Genomic DNA, 20,352 nt, shown 5'->3' on the forward strand with positions numbered 1-20,352 from the left:
GGTGTTCATTTTTTTTACGAAATTATTTTTAATTTATTTATATTGCGCTGAATTTCAAATGCAACGATTAATGTAGCGTATGTCTAACGCGTTGTGAAATTTCTCCAGCTAAAATCTTCAAAATATCTGTACCTTCATTGTTGTCTTTGAAAATATATATCGGTCAATACATTTTTGCAAGGGTTTTTCATATCTAAATGAATGTATTATTTTGTATTTTGTCGCCAGTTTCATTTTACATATGAGCCGTGCCATGAGAAAACCAACATAGTGGGTATGCGACCAGCAAGGATCCAGACCAGCCTGCGCATCCGCGCAGTCTGGTCAGGATCCATGCTGTTCGCTAACAGTTTCTCCAATTCCAATAGACTTTAAAAGCGAACAGCATGGAGCCTGACCAGACTGCGCGGATGCGCAGGCTGGTCTGGATCCATGCTGGTCGCAAACCCACTATGTTGGTTTTCTCATGGCACGGCTCGTATTTGCATACTTTGAGATTATGTTTTGTAAAAGATAAGTGCAAATGTTATAACTTTTAATTTACATTTTACTGTTTTCAGTTTTGTGTGTGAGTCAACTGGTGTGAATTTGAATATGCGTGTAGGAATACATACAGGTCGAGTACTTTGTGGAGTTCTGGGATTGAAAAAGTGGCAGTATGATGTGTGGAGCAATGACGTCACTCTAGCAAACGCAATGGAATCTGGCGGAATACCTGGGTAAACGTCAGCTTTAAATAGATTCTGAAAATGTTCTGATTTCTTTTTAAAATTAACTGCATTTTGGCTTTTTTTCCTAAATCAACATAATTATATAAAGGAAAATGCTTCCGGATGAAAAAAGTAGTATGGAAATTAAAAAAAAATACCTCTATAAAATATAAATCTCATAAACCATTGGCATTCAGATCAATAGTTTTTGCCCTATAATAGATACAATTCATACACTTATTTATTTATCTTCTTTAAACCATTTAGTAAAATTTTTAAAAAAAGTGGTTGTATATGTATTTTCCTCTCAATAGTTGCATGAGTATAGCATTGTTCAAAACAAATATGTAAACATGATACCTGATGTCAACAAATATTTTTATAATTCTTACATAACAGACGTGTACATATCACTAAACAAACGTTAGAGTGTCTACACGGCGAGTATGAGGTAGAGAACGGTCACGGAGGAGATAGAAACGCCTATCTACAAGAGAAGGGCATTGAAACATACCTTGTTAAATCCCTTCATCCTGTCCCGCCAAAGGTAGGTTTTATATCACCTCATCATGTGCGGTTTTAAACATGTAAACCTTGTCTAATCGCTGTATTTTTGTTACTTCATCACGTGTCATTGAAAGGAAATGTTAAGAATATATTTTAAATCTAATTTCCAATCTCTTCATCGAAAACAGTTATCTGGTAACGTACAAAACTTACTTTATAGTAGACTACCGTTGTCACCACTGTACCAAGCATATGTATATGCACTGAGCCAGTGTTGTCATGCTATTTGTGAAAAATAAATAGGTAGTTATTAGATCATGATCTGATTGTTGCTCCGGGCTTGCTCTAGTATCTGGTTGATTTTTCTTACAGGAGACATTGTTATCTGACAAATCATTAGCTGGTATAAGAGGAAAGAAACTGTCGTTCCGAAGTGTCACAAACTGTGTAATGAGGCTGATCCATTCGGTCAAGTTCAATGCGGAGATTCCATTTTCTAATGTGCTGAACCCACAGTCTGAGGAGCCGAGTAAACATCATTCCAGTCATGGAGGTTCTAATAAATTCGTAAGTACATCTATACACCATAATTGTTTTATTTCGTATTTTTCTTTTAATTTCTTGAGTATACTTTTTTCTAATCCACGAAATAAAATCCTAACGAAGAAATCAAATTTTCATATATTTTAGAAATTTACGAATACGTGCACCCATGGAATATAGAAATATAGCCGTTTTGGCCGAAACCATGGGACTGTATGGCGGGAAAGTTGAACAGTTTCAAAGTATTTTCGTTTTGGCATGGACACGGTCATTTATATTGTCTGTTTTTATGGAATCTTTTACTTACATTCCGTCATAAATACAATATAAATAGCTATGAATAACAGCTTCAATACATTATAACTTCAATGATTGTATTTTTATGGTGATTTGTTTCCAGACAAAGTTTGGATACTCTGTGACAGACAAATTAAGGAAAGCCTTCAAGGAAAGGTATGAATACTCGTTTTCTTGTATTATTGGAATAAGCTGGTTTAATCTGGCTCTTGAAGTATAACGACTTTTAACAATAGAGTTAAAGAATGTATCATGTCGAAAACAGATAAAACTTTACATTGTACAAACTTTATTTCTGTTTGTACGTTCTTTTATGGCTTTTTTGTTCTTGATTTTAATTCAGAACGATACAGCCTAGGTCAAATAGCGACTTTTCACGCTTTAGTGGAAGATGAAGATTCCAGCTGCCTCAGTTGACTACTCAGTCCCATAGCCGCCTCCCCCTCCCCCCACCCCCATACACACACACACACACACACACACACGCATACACACACACGCGCGCGTTATAAAAGAAGTACGGAAGGATGAAAGGCGTACCGACATAAAATGATTTGGAAACTATAGCAAAAATATGTAATGCAAAATCTTTACTAAGGCTTTCCAGTGTAGCAGATAGCAATAGAATACAATATCCTACAAAGCTTTTGTTATTGTGACAAACTACTAGTATTTAATGCATTGCGGGACTATGAAACTGCAAGCCTGATCTAAGAAATCGCCGATTGTTGAGTTCTAATGACATGTGACTGCAGTTAATTTATCTTTAGAAATTGAGATGAAAACCGTCTACGTAGGAACGGCATGATTTGCGTTCGATGACACCGTTCTGATTAAATTTCAGTCTGTAACTGGAATTTGATTAAAGTTTGTCTTTTTTCAAATACACACGAGAAAATTTAATGTGAAAATAAAAAACAACACCAGCTTTTTGTATTTTTCGTGATGATCTGGTAATGGAGAAACAACAAGGACAAAAATCTGTCCAACAGGATAGGCACTTTCATAGAACTCAGCCTAACGAGAAACACATTCACAAGAACACAGACAAATCTATTGATGGCAAAGGGCAAAACGGAAAAATAAAAGATCAGACACAGTGAGGCACATCCTAACCTGTGAACATACCAGGTCAGCTGTTACACTACAACCGCGCGTACATATTCTGTAACAGATCCACTCACTCATTAACTTAAAGTTGGTTTCAGTGCTAATGTACTACACTACACACTGGAAACGGTTCATCATTTGCAATTATACTCAAATCTTGGTTTTCATGTCCCGCAAATCAGCAGTATCAGTTTTGTCTTTTTAAATGTTTTGGGCTAAAGAACCTTTTTAGCCAGTCTGAAAGTTAACTGGATGGTGATGATTCAATGAATTTATAGAAATGGTGTCAGAATGAGAAATTTAATATAACCCATAACGATAAGCGTTTTTCACAGAATAAATTATTACAGATAAAGAGAATTTATGCGAATAAATTACCACCTCAATATACCAGACCCGGTAAAAGTACAGATGATTTATAGTGTTCTTGCACAGCAAAACAAAGGTCAATGTTACATTCACAGTTGTTAGATGTAAAATGTGTGTTTTATTACAGCTAAATTGTTATAATAAAACTATTTAGTTATAGGCTTATCTGGCAACCCTTCTGAGAAACGCATAACTGTAATTTGTCTTTTATACAGTTAATTGTATATCAATGGTTTTATCAATCAAGGCAATTTCATTGAAAGAATTTCTCATTGATGATGAGGAACCTGAACGTTTTAAAAAGATGCATCATATATGTCAGTAATCGGTTTTAACACCATTTGTCAGTGTTATGATATTGGTATACAACATGGGAAAGTGTCTGCACCATTTATCTTGAGCAGTGAAATTGTCCAGTCGCTAAAATGACCCTATCTTAGACTAGCTGACAAACTATGTTGAATGTCCTTTGTTAGGCTACAGAGTTGGTGATCTTATATCATAGTACTTCGTGCTTGCATTTGAAAAATCCGTTAAATGAGATTGCGGAAATGCACTCCTGTTGTACTCTGACAAAAAAATACAACATTCTGTTTAAAATGGACAGCTGTATTCTAACAGCACTATACTGCATTCCTTTAATCATACTCTTTACTTGTTTTCATTCCAGCAATAAAAAATATTTAGACAAAAGTCAAAAGGAAAGCTTAATTGAATTGCGAGTTGTTCGTTGGAAACCAGTAATTACTATAATTGGTTAAAGAATCCTTCTGCGCTGCGGAAAATTTTTGATATAAAAAATATGGGAGACAGTTGAAAATCCTCTTCAGTTACTAAACATTTTTGTAGATTGTAGGATGTGAACAACATTTATCGAGTTATGTTGTTGCTTTTGTGGTATTTAATTACAAAATCAAGAAATCTATGTTACTTAAAAAAAACAGAACATATGGATATATTTGTACCTGTACTTGTAGTTCACATAAACTAATAAACTAGTAGATTCGGGTACAGGTTTAAGGTAGTGGACCCGTAGTCACAATCGGCAATTTCCGTTTGTTTACGTTCTCTCCGTGTGTGATCTTGGCATTCTCTAGTTGTAATGAAAGAAACAAAATGTTATGGCCGAAAGATGCCGAAATCGCATACGGGAGAAACGTACTCTCACGGAAACTGCCGAATGTCATTACGGGTCCGCTGCATTAAAAACCAAGATGTAATCAGTTTTGCAAGTAGAAAGTAAGTATAAGAAGCACAGTTTGATATGCCAAGGCATCTACATTTTCCTCATTTGTTGATTGTAAAGCTGGAATCGTTTTTCAGGCATTCAAACAAACCAACGCCAGTTGATAGGGTGAACAAATACCTTAACCAAGCGATCACAGCAAGGAGCGTAGAACGGGAGAAGTCAGAACATGTTAACTACGTAACATTAAGGTTTCGGAACTCGGACAAAGAAAAACTGGTAAATTTACTTTTTATTATAAAGCTTCTTCATTTGCATTTTATCGTTTCAGAACTTACCTTTCCATATGGGTATAACTTGATTTGACATTTCCGTTTTTACATCGTTATTTCAGACATTATATTGTCATGAACTTCAACACTTTATCTTGTATGAATCATCTTTTTAAACACTATCATAAATTCATAACTGAGTCCCTAGTTCAGTTTTTAACAAAACAGTATTTTTGTACTACCAACAGCCTCCTCAATTGTTAGCGTTTAAGTTCAGGATTTGATCTGCTGCTATAAGGTCTGTGTCTGCCAATAGGTTTATAGAGCTTTGATTTGACTTGTATAAGGGGCCTCCGTGGCCGAGTGGTTTAAGTCGCTGACTTCAGTTCACTTGCCCCTCAGCGCTGTGCGTTCGAAACCTTGATTGAGGTGTAGAATTCTTTCACCTCAGCCATCCAGCTGTCTTACGGTGTCTCGATAAATTTGCCCAGGGTCCCGTTCGTGCCTGAAATTGCACGAAGTGGCGCCTTGTGTCTTCCTCCAGCATCAACAGCTGAAAAGATGCTTTATGACCTATAACTGCTTCGATGTGACGTGTAACCCAATAAAACAAAAAAAAAATTAATTCGCATTAATTTCAAAAATGTTAGTTTAAAGATGATTCACAGGCTCGAAACCTGGACCTTTAGCATCCAAGTTGATCAGGTCAGTACTTAAGGACCGATTTCAAATAGTAGTAGTGAATGGTTTCACTTCAGATGAACATCCTGTTCTCTTTGGAATTCCACAAGGCTCATCGGCCGCTTCCTCTTCCTAGCTGACATAAATCGACTAAGATAAAATTGCATATTGTTTTTTTTTGTTCTGAAATAGCCAGATTGTCTAGTTTTGAAAAAATTGTACGAAACATTAAAACACAACATTATGAAAGGTAATCTTAGCTTTGCTATAGCAATCATGACATTATTGTCATCATTCTTTTGCTTAAAAACATCCATAGGACGGAAAATTCGTTTGTTCATTGGAAATACAAAAATAAGAAACACGCTGAGTCGTATATTGTTTGTTATTTCCGAAACACACACATACACACTAATAACGTAATTTCTAAGTCGATAAGGAATGGAAATGGAAGGCATGTTTCCTAAAACCATCGTTTTGAAATTTCGATTCATAGAAAATGTTGAGTAAGTCACATTTGGCCTAGATTCTAACATGTTTTACATCTGAACCTAAATTAGAGACACTAAAACGACTTTTATTTATATTAATCCTCTGAAAAGCATAAACATGCAGTTTTTCTCTTCATGCGTGTTCACATTGAAGTGTCATTAAAGTGTGAAATTTGATGCTAAAATTGCTTATTAAAAATACAAAATCAATGCATTTCTAGAAGAAAGCTTTCAGACATTGTCTAGATTCTACGTAAATGCCCTGAGCTTCTTCTAGAACAACTGTACTGAAAACATGAATATCATAAGTAAGAAACGAGTGAGGCTGTAAATAAACCCATCTAAATATAGTTATATAATAGATCAAAGCATGCGCGATATCAGTCTTGAAATACATGTATTATGTACATAATACCTTAGTGGCAATTTAATCTTGCATTATAGTTACTGCAAAATAACCACTATAATATTATCCTGAAAAGTGTTAGTTTCAGTTTTATTTGAGTGCACAATATGTATACTTGTTGTTAAATGTATTCTTCATTGTAACAGTATCAAGCTATGGACGACTTTGCGTTTAGTAGCAGTATGATATGTTCCATGCTGATGCTGATATGTACAGCCGCCCTGAACACAGTCATGCTTCCAAGAACATTGTTGTTGTTAATGCTGTTCCTGGCAACATTCTGCTGGATAGCCGTTGTTCTAATGCTCATATTGAGCGTCAAATTAAAGGTACGTATCTTCATTAGTTAGTATTCCTTAAGGTACAATGTAGTTCTGCACATTCGGATCGAAAATTTTTCTACAATGTAGTTTTGATTAAACCTTGTTTTTTTTCAAAACATCAGAATAATATTAAACTTTTTGATATCAGTATCTGCCCCTTTGTCATCATTCTTTTTCAATATGCAATTTAACACAAACTCGGTCATGTTCGAGCGAGCTGTATTTCCCAGTTATATAACAAATAATGACATATAAAATGAACATAATTTGCAAATGAAGGCCAGCGTTTGAACATGTTTGGCTGACAACTTCAAAATGTAAAAATTAATAAATCTCATTTAGCCGTTTAACCTTTGATCTTTATATTTTGCAGTAACTTTGTATGAGTAATTTTTAGCCTGCTAGCAAAAGCATTTGCACAGCACAAGTACCACAAAAAAGAAAATAATTAAACTTGATGCTTCATATGTAGCGTCCACATATTCCCTATCGTCTGTTTAGATTGCTTTCATGTTTTGTTTTCTATAACATGATTACGTTATATTCAATTTGTCTGCTGCAGTTCCATCTAGCAATAATTTCAAGTTAAGATAATTGAATTTGGTGGTATTTGTTCTGTAGCAATATAGTTCGGTCGACCCACGACTAATGCAACACGATATATTGTAATTTCTAGAAAGAATTTCCTATCTGTTTTCAGTGCACGGAGTTTGACGTTCGTAAGTCATCATGTCTACGTTTATTCGTAATGGTGACGACAGTGCTGCTAATCTATGCAATGGCACAGGTCAATGTTGTACGTAAAACTTTTTTTTATAAGATCGAATTCTAAGATGTTTACATTAATAACATTTGTTCGTGTTTCTAGAACCTTCTGAAAGACGACATTGAACATTAAGAAATTTTATAAAATATAAGGTAAAACATATTACATGACACTTTATATAAATTACTGGCCCTAAATTGTTTCATTGACCCATTTAAAGTTCAACAACTGGTTGCAGTGCTCACGTGAATAAACTGGGAAATAAATTTTCATTTCTGTCGTCATGTATTGAAATATAAAAGGACCCTATAGAAACATTGTACACAGCAAACACTGTCAGAACTACAAGTAGGCCAAGCACAAGTAGAAATTCAAGTGGAAAGATGCAGCAGACGGGATTCAACAAGTACATTGTAAGATATGTTTACGGTACATCGTGACGTAAAACCTTATTGTACCGTTTATATGCGTCTGCTTCACTGGTGTTTAAACATTTCTAGAGATTTACATCACCAGTTTTAGGACAGAGCAAACACACAAGAAGGTTGTGATTTATTGGTTACTTGTTGTCGCTGCCGAGTGAAATTCAAGAACAATATTGTGAAAGTTTATTTATAAGGAAACCATTGAATATTCTCATAGGGAACATTGACAAGAACTAAAGAATATGATAGGTATTCCTAGTTTGAATTTTTTTCCTCCATTTTAGTTTTGTTGCGCAGACGGTGTGTTTCACGTGTTTACCAAGACAATGCTCTCGGACACTGCTTCAGACAGCCATCTGCAATGCGGCGTTCCTCATTACGTGTACCTAACGTGCGTAATGGCGTACATAAGCGTCTCTGTGTTCCTGAAGCTTGCAGCTGGAATCAAGCTTCTACTGATGTTGCTCATGGGTGCCGGTTACGTTGTGTTGATGGAGCACACGCATTCTAAAATATTTACGGAATTTGATAATTTATACAAGTAAATCATATTTTATGTTTATCCCCATAAAACTTTCTTCATGTGATAAACAAATTGTCTTCTTAAATAGTAAATTATCAGATAAAGACATATCGTCAAAGAACAGTTGCGTTGTAATTTCATTTCTCGTGGTTGCTTTTAAAGGATTAGTTTTTATACTTTTAGATGGAAATTGTTTGCTTTTTATTGCTATTTCATTATACAAAATTATCACCCCAATATTTGTTTTCAGCCCAATTATACCTACGCATATATCTGGCATCGTCGTGCTTATTATTTTCATGGTTACACTGTATGTACAAGGGAGACAATCGGAATGGACATCACGACTTGATTTCTTGTGGAAAACGCAGGTAATATTTCAAAACATTCCAAAAAGGGTTTTGGTGGAATTTGCTATTCAAATTCAAAGGTCAAACATCAGTACAAAAATTTCAGAAACCAGGTCAAAATGGAGATAAAGCAGGCCCACACAAACTACCTAGAATATGTCCTCGAAGCACAGGTGATCCAAATAACCCCAAACCAGGTCAAAACTTCTCCCGTAAAAAGCTCTTCTCAACTATCAAAAATGCTAAACAGGACACTCAAGGCATTGCCCCACTATCGGAAAATGATAACCTTATCACAGATAGCAGGGGCCAGGCAAATGTTCTCAACCGCCAATTCCAGTCCGTCTTCACTCCAATGAATCCCTTAAAACTAGGTCAGCTATGCTTAATGAAAACTAAATACCTGTTTAGCAATGCCCCAAAGCCTCAATACCCCAAAATGTCTGAAATTTCCATCAGTGTAAATGGTGTCCAAAAGCTTTTGTCCACATTACAGAGTGACAAAGCTTGCGGTCCCGATAACTTAAAACCGGTAGTCCTGAAAAACCTAAGTGTACAAATAGCCCCCCTGGTTACCAAACTTTTCCAAAAATCTCAAAAACAGGCACTATCCCTTCCGACTGGTCCAAGGCGAATGTCACTCCTCTCTTTAAGAAGGGTGACAAAAGCAACCCTGCTAACTATAGACCCATTTCCCTGACATGTGTTCTTTGCAAAGTTATGGAGCACATTGTCGCATCAAACATCACTAAACATTTCCAGGTCAACAACATACTTTATCACCTTCAACATGGCTTCAGGTCAAAACGGTCATGCGAAACTCAACTGTTAGGACTTGTCGAGGACCTATCCAGGAATTTAATTCAAGGTCACCAAACAGACTTAATACTCCTCGACTTCTCAAAGGCGTTTGATAAGGTTAATCACCTAAAGTTACTATATAAGCTGCACCAACATGGCATCCAGGACTGTACACTACAGTGGGTCAAATCATTTCTCATCGGTCGCCGTCAGTCCGTCTTAGTCAATGGTGATAAGTCGGATGAGGTCCAGGTCACATCTGGTGTCCCACAGGGCTCTGTCCTCGGCCCTCTTCTCTTTCTGCTATACATAAACGACCTGCCTGAAAATATTGTTTCACAGGTCCGGTTATTTGCTGATGATACTGCTGTTTATATCACAGTCAACAATGTTACACAACAACATACTCTGCAAGAGGACTTAAACAGGTTACAAAAATGGGAACACACATGGGACATGGAATTCAATCCATCCAAATGTACAGTGATTAATATTTCCAAGTCTAAACACCCTTACAAATCCACTTACACACTACATGGGCAGACACTAGAAACCGTGAGTGATGCAAAATACCTTGGTGTTAGCATCACTTCAGATCTAAACTGGAACAAACACATAAACCAGGTCACTTCAACAGCTGGTCAAACACTTAACTTCATTAAGCGCAATATTCCCTCCAAACAGCAAAATATTAGGGAATTTGCCTACAAAACCCTTGTTAGACCACAACTAGAGTACTGCAGCTCAGTGTGGAGTCCACATACACAGCTCAGCATACATAAAATCGAGATGGTCCAACGCAGGACCGCTCGATGGGTCACCAGTGACTATTCAAATTACAGCAGTGTCACACACATGTTAAAGCAATTGGGGTGGCGTTCCCTTGCAAACAGAAGAAATGATGCCAGGCTACTGATGTTTTACAAGATTGTCCATGGACTGGTTGCAGTGCCAATGCCATCTTATATTTTACCTCCTACCCGGCTCACTAGACACATGCATTCCCAATCTTTCCGGCAAATTCAAACACCCTGTAATTATTACAAGTTCTCTTTCTACCCGGCTACCATCATTCTCTGGAATTCTTTGCCGGCTGACATTGCTCAAGCACCTACCCTGGACCAGCTTAGGCAAGGGGTAACCAAACTGGGCCAGGACTTCTGAGTGACCAGGCTGTTTTTAATCCTTTCACTGTACATTTCGCCTTTTTATTAGCACTATCAGCTTTTTCTCAAATTCTCACAAATACTTTATGTATTACTTTAATTCTCCTGTACATTCCTGCTTTTAAACTCTTATGCACTGACGCGCACCTGCATAAAATACTCGCAAGGGTGTCATGCAGTATTTATAGATAGATAGATATTCACGGTTATTAAGTGATATAGTAATGGTATCCGAAGCTTAAAGAGTGAATATCAATATACGATGTAATTTGCAACATGTATTCGTAATGTTTATATGCGAGACAGTCTGTCTTATGCTTAACGAGTTTTGCAATTTATGGTAAATTAAAGTACTATCCAAAAATTATTAAGAGCGTGTGAATGCCAGCATAAGTTTTAATTTTCAACGCTAGTTCTAAGGACAACCTCTATTTTACCTAACGCGTTAAGAAGCAGAGTTACAGTTGACAGTTTGTTGTATATTTTAGGCTACAGAAGAGAAGATTGAAATGACGGATCTACAGAACAATAATAGACAGATATTGTGTAACTTGTTACCTGCCCATGTCGCTGCACATTTCATCGATAATCAGAACAAAAGTCACATGGTAAGTGGTATACTTCGAGGTCCCTTTTATGGTATCATTTACTGTACGTCACAAATTCTACATCGATCTACATTTGTCACTGGTTTGTCAGTTATTTTAACTGCCATGGCTTTACGTCAAGAATAAAGTGGCATGTGGCAATGTCTTGACTAGAATACACTATCCGACTAACTAGTGATGTTTATGGCATGTCGCTTCGGCAATTGAAGGATCGTGGGAATATTAAACACGCCCGGTAATCTCCAGAATCATAACCTTTCGGTTATGTATGAAAATGCTTCTGCTGTGATTTCCGGTTATGATGGTTTTCACGTAAAAACTGTGACACAGGTAAGGAATTCTTACGTTTTCTTTCTAATATTACTTTAAATTAAAAATCAGCGAATGCTATTCGATGCACGATTGAACAACGATTACATACATACTAGATTTTCCGTGCAGTGACCAACCGTTTGCGTCCTGTCAACTTTAGAAGTTGTACACACGATGACATTTCAGCGTTTCAGTGCTACCCATACCGCTTTTTGCTATTGTTTTCGAACATATACGTTTTCTTGTGGCAAAAAGTCGGCGTTAGTCGATCAATTTTACACAAACGTTTCAATTTATCCCCACAAAAAATGTCATGTTTATTGTTTACGACGGAAATATTGTAGTTTATTAGGTGTTATGATTCGGTTGATGATGTTATGATTCTTCAAAGGGGGTTATGATTCTTCGTAAAACAATATCTGTCGAAACGGAATTTAACCACAAATGCATGGATCGACACACAAACGCTGGTCCGATGACACGGGGACAGTGTATTTTCGGTCGGAGCAGTGAATCCTGAAAGCTAGCTGGTCTGTTGGACCACAAAAAAATCAGGTTGTTAAAAAAATCAATTGTTTCTAATCTAAAATTCAACAAAATTTGCTCATGTAAGCATTATTTTAAAAAGGTTGCATTTAAAAATCAAAGCCGTGAGATGTCTGGTGGTTGTGGATTTTGCTAGATTTATTTTCTATTTAAATGCCGATCTATAAATATACATGTATAAGAAACAAATACAAATGCGCCTCATACCTAACAGTAACTCTGCCTAACCTTATATCAACTTATCTTAATGCCAATTGGAAGTCAGTGATGTAACCGTGGGCTGGAATACCTTTATTATCACTGATAAATGGTCAGCCAGTGTGAATGAGTAGAGGTTGAATAAGAACTGCTTGATCATTGATGATTCATCCGCATTGTTCATGAATGGGACTACTTTGTGTAGCACAAGAACATCTTTTGGATGTGATTTGGAATCAAATAAAGATGCTATATGATTGTCAGAAATACATTTGTAACTTTGGTAGCGGGATAAACCCGCAACCAAAAACAACACTACTTTGGCTTTACTCCTTCATGTCTTTTAGCTGGGTTGAAAGTTAACCTGTTTGAAATTGTGAGTAGACCTAAGTGTATTGTAGACTTTTTCAAGAGTATGAAAATGTACTTCAGGTTAAGTTTTATGGATTTTCATTGTGTAGCTGTAAGTTAGTGTCTTCTTTTCTTTTTCTTATATATAAATGCAAATGAAAGACGTAGTTTAGTTTAATCATATTTTATTTTACATATTTACAATAACAGCACATATACACAGCATAAAGAAGTAAAGCAAAGAAGACTGGGCGACCGTTGAAGTCCTTACAGCATTAATGAATGCGCCTTCCTCTAAAGATTTTAAACAGCAATGACAGACATGCTACAAACACATTTCAGCTGCATGAGTGTCTTTTTTAATTCCACGTTCCTTACTTTTAGAACATGTTTTTAATATTTTTAATATTTACTTTAAATGTCGTTCTTTTTTGTATATGTGGTACTTTAAAAAAGAAGTAATGAAAATTAAAAGTATTGAAATTTCTTACGATATAATTTCTAATATGAAAATTTAAAGCGCGACTTTATCGTAAAACAACTGAGATAATGGAAATGATATAAGCAACAACAAATAAGACACTCAATGTAGTCATGGTAATCTGCACATCCATGGTTTAATTTTGCTTTTCGTGACAGAATAGTTTTGAATTTCCTACGGCAGATATTGTTATACGAAGAATCATTACCCCCTTTGAAGAATCATAACATCATCAACCGAATCATAACACCTAATAAACTGCAATATTTCCGTCGTAAACGACGCTCTCGCACATTTTTGCGGGAATAAATTGAAACGTTTGTGTAACATTGATCGACTGACGCCAATTATTTGCCACAAGAAAACGTATATGTTCGAAAAAAATAGCAGAAAGCGGTATGGGTGGCACAGAAACGCTAAAATTGCATCATGTGTACAACTTCTAAAGTTGACAGAAAGCAAAACGTTGGTCACTGCACGGAAAATCTAGTATGTATGTAATCTTTGTTCAATCATGCATCGAATAGCATTCGCTGATTTTTAATTTAAAGTAATATTAGAAAGAAAACGTAAGAATTCCTTACCTGTGTCACTGTTTTTACGTGAAAACCATCATAACCGGAAATCACAGCAGAAGCATTTTCATACATAACCGAAAGGTTATGATTCTGGAGATTACCGGGCGTGTTAAAGGATGTCAGTTATGTAACTCAAAGCCTAAAGACATGTCGTGTGCAACATGTGCTAATAGCATAGCAACAACCCTAGAACTACATCTTGGGAAAATATAAGAATTGAAGCATCGTCTGTATTTTGCCTAGAAAGCCTAAAATGATTCTTCAACACGAATATAATCAGACGACAGTATGTGCTGATATTTATCCCATAAAATATCAAATAGAAAGCAAGGTTTGTAAAATCTGAGAAATAATGACAAGTGTCATTTTAACTGAAGAAAATAGTTAATAATGTTAACCTTTAGCTGCGGCAAGTGAACTTGCCTTTGCGTCCAATGCAGACCAAGATCAGCCTGCACGACCGTATGCTATTCAGTCAGTAAATTTTCAGTGAACACCTCTTTGAATAATAAGAGGTACTCCCCAAAATGAATGATGGACGAGTACATTTTTGAAATATAGCAGGGGGAAGGTTAAGAAATCTAGAAAATAATGTTAAAAAATAAATAGAAATATAAAGAAATATAACAAATGACCATTTTCAAATGACCTAAAATGAATTATTTTGTAAAGATTCTGTTTAACAACCTCTGTTTAAGACCAATTCTGTGTACATGTAGGCTTAGATTGTTTGCAGGTTTCATTGACCTGTAAGTTACGATTATCTCCAATTCTAAAGACATTTAAGCTCTCCCGACCAGTATGGTCTTTATATAAAGGTTTGACTGTATCTGGAGTAACTTTAGTTTTATGTTTAAATAATAACTTTACACCCATGATCCTTCAGTAATAGAAAAGGTAGTGCTAAGAATTCTACATATTTCATTTTCCGTATAGGGGGTTGATCTTTTCCGCTACACAGTCTCTTTCTCTTTCTAGCTACTTTATGTCAACGATTTTAGTTGGACCTAACCATCTCAGATATGGAGGGATAGAAACAGACTCTGTATACACGTGAAATTAATGTGCTTAGATTTTCAGTACAAAGAGTTCATCATTTCTTGTAAACCACCCATGATTATTCTTTTCACAAACTGTAACAAAGCCTGACAAAGGAATTATTAACTATGTATCATAAACATTACATATGACTTCTAAGAGACTGTTTGTAGATGCATATCAAGTCCCCATAGTTAACATTAGTTACCCCATCACGTTCTTTTACAACCAGACTGAAATTAAATGAACGTGATAATTACTACATACAATTAAAGGAACTGTTGGGTTGCCGCCTTATAAATTCATCCATTTCATCCCTGAAATAACAATATCTAGAGGAATTTACATATCATAGTTGATGACCAGTGGTTTATGCCTATAGTTTATGGTTCTTCACTTGTTTGGTGTTTCAGGAGTTATACAGCCAACATTATAGTAAGATTGGGGTCTTTTTTGCCTCAATCCCTAACTTCTCCGAGTTCTACATGGAGCTGGATGCCAACAACCAAGGAATGGAATGCCTCCGTGTTCTCAACGAAATAATCGCTGATTTTGATGAGGTAAGATCCAAGTTTTGGTTTTATCCGATTTATTACTAGGTCTATAAGGAATGAACTCATATTGCACCAACCTACCTACCTACCTATCTATCTACCTACCTACCTACCTACCTACCTACCTACCTATCCTATCCTATCCTATCCTACCCTAACTTGCCCTACCATACCCTACCCTACCCTACCTACTTGGTTTATCGTATTCTGGCATGAATCTCTACCTATCTACACTTCAATGCCTTTAACATCTTTTCTGAAACCACTGTTCGGAATTACACCGACCTTGGTATATCGTATTCTGGCACGCATCTCTATCAGTTTGTTCAGTTGAACCATTTCAGTGGGTACAAGATAAATCTTCTCATTAACCATTATTATGTATTGGTCTTCCCCAAAATCTTTGTATGGTCCTATATCGCTTTGTTCTTTCAGGGGCATTTAAGATCGACATAGTTAAAAATGGATAGCATTATAGAAGCTCTTGTCTTGAGCCACTGTATGGATCTTCACCAAATTTGATCTCTAGCATCCTTGTATTGTCCTCTCTCAAGTTTTTCTTTATCATATTAAAAACGACGAATACCATTAAGGGCTGTCGTCCCACGGACGGTCTTTATACACACATTTAACTGTATTGTTATTATTTTCCCAATTCTGTGTAAACGTGACCTACATCTTTGTTTGCCTTCTCGCTATAGTAATACTATTAACACATTTTGTCTGTAAACTGTTCCAGTTTAAATAAAACATGTAATGAAAGTGAGTTTTTGTCTTCTTTTTTTCAGTCGTTAAATGAACCTAAATTCCGTGCTGTGGACAAGATAAAGACGATAGGAAGTACCTACATGGGAGCTATAGGGCTCATGCCGGAGTACAAAATACAAGCTGTGAGTATAACGGATCTGAATGAATCTGCATGTTGCTGTGGCGAAGATTCGTTGACTGTTGTTAGCGGTATAGTTTTGAGAATTTAAATTAAAATTTGATGTCAAGATGGCTTACTTTTTGGAAAACTGTATTTGTAAAACTTGTCAATTTAATTGTCTTTTAACGGTGTAACGATTTAACTGATATTTGCTACTCCTTTCCAACGACGACAACGAAATCTGTATATATCCAATAAAACTAATCCGAATACATGCCTCACGAGCGGTACTTACGCTTCGTTCAGAACAGAAAATTAACACGCTGTTTATCATGAAAAATTTTATATATGAAAATCTTCATGAAATGAAAAAATCCTTCAGTGTATGAATGCAAAATCAAATGACTAGAGAACTACTCATAGATTTACATGTAGAAAGTAATCCCCTCGCGCCCCCACCCCCCACCACCAATCTATTTTAAGCCTTTATAAGGAATGCACATTTAAAGATGCTGTAAACTGCCCAAGACATTTATAGAAATTAAATAGTCTAGTCAATAGTTTGCAGCATCTTAACAGTTTTAGCTCGACTTTTCGAAGAAAAAGTAAAGCTATTGCACTCGCCCCTGTGTCGGCGTCGCCGTTGGTTAAAGTTTTTGATAAATTTAAATATCTCTCTTACTATCAGAGCTATTGACTTGAAACTTAAAAAAGTTATTCATGATCAAAGTCTATGCCAAGAGAAACAATCCCCACAACTCTGATTGAATTTTGACAGAATTATGCCCCTTTTTAACTTAGAATTTTTTGTTAAAATTTTTATAAAGTCAAATTTCACTGCTACTATCAAAGCTATTGTCTTGAATCTTAGAATACTTATTTACCATCACAGTCTACACCAGGAGAAACAAACGCCATAACTCTGATTGAATTTTGACAGAGTTATGCCCCTTTTTAATTTAGAATGTTTTGTTAAAATTTTTGATAAAGTCAAATATCTCTGTTACTATTAAAGCTTTTGTCTTAAAACTGAAAATAGTTATTTGCTATCAAAGTCTACACCAGGAAAAACAATTCCCATTACTCTGATTTGAATTTTGACAGAGTTATGTCTCTTTTTAACTTGGAACTTTTTTTACTGGCAAAGCTCTAATCCAGAGTCAAGTACTGAGAAAAGTCGAGCGCGCTGTCTTACGGACAGCTCTTGTTAATAACAAAATTTAGATATATCTACTGTTACAATTGTAGAAATTAAAGTTTCTGTATTTCGCAGTGCCTTGCCCGTATCTCAATAACAAATGAAGGAATTTCATGCAGTGAACGTTTTATATTTAGGATTGACACTCGGTGTTTTTCTTTAATTTACGAATTCTCACTCAATGGTTTTCTTTTGTTTTAGGAATCTCTCAAATGCAAAACTTTTTTTTATATATTTTAGGATTCTCCGGATTCAATCACACAGAATTTGTCGATATTAGTGGAATTTATTCTGACGATGAAAGACAAGCTCCACAATATCAATGAAAACTCGTACAACAACTTTATGCTGAAGATAGGTCAGTTACTTTTTACTATACTCGTAAAACAATCTTATGTTTCTTTGTTTGTTTGTTTTTGTTTTTTTTGCTGTGCCAATACAACAATTTTATGTTGAAGATAGGTAAGAAAAGCTGTTACTGTTGGAGTGAAACAAATTAATGTTAACTGTACCTATACAATAACTTTGTTGAAAATAGGCTACGTAAGCTATGCAGAGGACCCGTATTATATTCACGGCCTGAACACTGAAATTGCTGACATGCTATTCGTAGTATATCCTATTCAGGTTCAATCTGACTTAAGTACTTGATCTTCTAAACGAAGATCTGTGAACGACCCATTCACATACGTCTTCTGTATATTTTGGATTTCCAGTATTGCTATTTTTATTTTAATCAATCAGACGACTTGTTTGAATGCCAAAGAGTAAGAAAAATGTGCAGTCATTCCAAGGCTCGAACCCGGGACCCCATGCTTACTAAGCAAGTGGCCTACCGACTGAGCTAACCGGCTATTTGACACAATACGACATAAGAATTGTAAATATCAAAAGTCAAGGCTACGGGTAGATTTGCAAAATGTTGTAAGTTAAGCTCTGATTGGCCAGCGAAAGGTTCGTCAGAACGAGGCTATGAATAGGTCGTTCTTAGATCCTATGCGTAGCGTAATAGGAGATGTACTTTAGTCAGATTGATTCAGGTTGTTACGCATTGTGGCCGGGTATCATGTATCACTGCTAAAAGACATCCACGTTAAAGAACCAGGTTTTCTTTTTAAAAGAGCTAGACTTCATTAGCCGGACATACTATGTCTAATCCTTGTCTGTGTTGGGGGCTTTCTTTCGCGCTGTTTGTCTGGTCAAATCACTCTGTATCAACACTGGTAGAGAAGGTACTTCGTGCTCTATGTGGCTGCGCTTGTACATGTATATAAGTCACTTTCGAACGCTATTGTCATGATAACTTACAGTTTATTATAAGCTATACTGAGCTCTGTCTTTATTAAAAGTGTAATGTAATCACACCCATTCATTATACCGAGGTATTTCTTTCTTTCTTTTTTTTTAACTACATAATAAATCAAATTATATCTTTATAATAATATCAGTTACTATTTAATTTACTTTGTAAGTTTCATCAAATTAGGAAAACCCCTGTTTATTTTAGGAGTAAATGTTGGTCCTGTCGTGGCGGGTGTGATTGGTGCACGAAAGCCGCAATATGATATCTGGGGGAACACTGTTAATGTGGCGAGTCGAATGGAGAGTACGGGAAAACCAGGATTTATACAGGTGAGTTGCAAGGACGTTACAAGAAAAACGGGTTTGATACTAGTGAGTCGCAAGACCAGTATAAGAAAACAAGGACTTATACAGGTGAGTCTCATGGCCAGTACAAGAAAAACAGGACTTATACAGGCGGTCGCAAGACCAGTACAAGAAAACAAGCAGTTATACAGGCGATTCGCAAGGCAAGGACAACTAATCAAGGAATGATACAGGCGAGTCGCAAGGACAGTACAAAAAATTGGATTTATATAGGTGAGTCACAAGGACAGTACAAGAAAATGGGATTTATACAGGTGAGTCGCAAGTACAGTACAAGAAAATGGGATTTATACAGGTGGGTCGCAAGGACAATACAAGAAAACAAAGATCTTTACGGGCGAGTCGCAAGGACAGTACAAAATAATGGGATTTATACAGGTGAGTAACAAGGACAGTATAAGAAAATAGGATAAATACAGGTGAGTCGCAAGTACAGTACAAGAACATGGGACTTATACAGGTGAGTCGCAAGGACAGTACAAGAAAACAAGGATTTATACTGGCGAGTCGCAAGGACAGTATAAAAAATGGAATTTATTCAGGTGAGTCGCAAGGACAGTACAAAAAAAATGGGATTTTTACGGGTGAGACGCAAGGACAGTACAAAAATGGGATTTGTACAGGTGAGTCACAAGGACAGTACAAAAGTGCGGTTTATACAGTTGAGTCGCAAGGACAGTACAAGAAAATGGGATTTATACAGGTGAGTGGCAAGGACAGTACAAGAAAATCGGATTTATACTGGTGAGTCGGAAGTACGGTGCAAGAAAATGGGATTTATACAGGTGAGTCGCATTGACAGTACAAGAAAACAAGGATTTATACAGGTGAGTCGCAAGGACAGTACAAACAAATGGGATTTATACAGGTGAGTCGCAAGGACAGTACAAGAAAATGGGATTTATAAGGCGAGTCGCAAGAACAGTTCAAGAAAATGGGGTTTATATATTAGAGTTACAAGTACAGTACAAGAAAATTGGATTAATACAGGTGAGTTGCAAGTACAGTACAAGAAAATAGGATTTA

The 20,352-nt window shown here is 36.1% G+C and overlaps 1 protein-coding gene across 2 annotated transcripts in view; it reads left to right on the forward strand.

Annotated features, from left to right (window-relative positions):
• LOC123533026 (Ca(2+)/calmodulin-responsive adenylate cyclase-like) overlaps nucleotides 1-20,352 on the forward strand; it is a 160,829-nt gene that overhangs the window by 135,503 nt on the left and 4,974 nt on the right. For both annotated transcript variants that reach the window (XM_045314679.2, XM_045314678.2), the window contains exons 7-20: nucleotides 561-719; nucleotides 1,110-1,257; nucleotides 1,590-1,784; nucleotides 2,161-2,213; nucleotides 4,860-5,001; nucleotides 6,719-6,901; nucleotides 7,596-7,691; nucleotides 8,371-8,627; nucleotides 8,860-8,980; nucleotides 11,415-11,534; nucleotides 15,452-15,598; nucleotides 16,381-16,482; nucleotides 17,899-18,016; nucleotides 19,166-19,290. In XM_045314679.2, the coding sequence (XP_045170614.2) occupies nucleotides 561-719; nucleotides 1,110-1,257; nucleotides 1,590-1,784; nucleotides 2,161-2,213; nucleotides 4,860-5,001; nucleotides 6,719-6,901; nucleotides 7,596-7,691; nucleotides 8,371-8,627; nucleotides 8,860-8,980; nucleotides 11,415-11,534; nucleotides 15,452-15,598; nucleotides 16,381-16,482; nucleotides 17,899-18,016; nucleotides 19,166-19,290 (1,966 nt within the window). The remainder of the gene's footprint in view (nucleotides 1-560; nucleotides 720-1,109; nucleotides 1,258-1,589; nucleotides 1,785-2,160; nucleotides 2,214-4,859; nucleotides 5,002-6,718; nucleotides 6,902-7,595; nucleotides 7,692-8,370; nucleotides 8,628-8,859; nucleotides 8,981-11,414; nucleotides 11,535-15,451; nucleotides 15,599-16,380; nucleotides 16,483-17,898; nucleotides 18,017-19,165; nucleotides 19,291-20,352) is intronic.

Source organism: Mercenaria mercenaria, chromosome 11 (genome assembly GCF_021730395.1).
Source record: "Mercenaria mercenaria strain notata chromosome 11, MADL_Memer_1, whole genome shotgun sequence".
In the NCBI taxonomy this organism is placed as follows: Eukaryota; Metazoa; Mollusca; class Bivalvia; order Venerida; family Veneridae; genus Mercenaria; species Mercenaria mercenaria.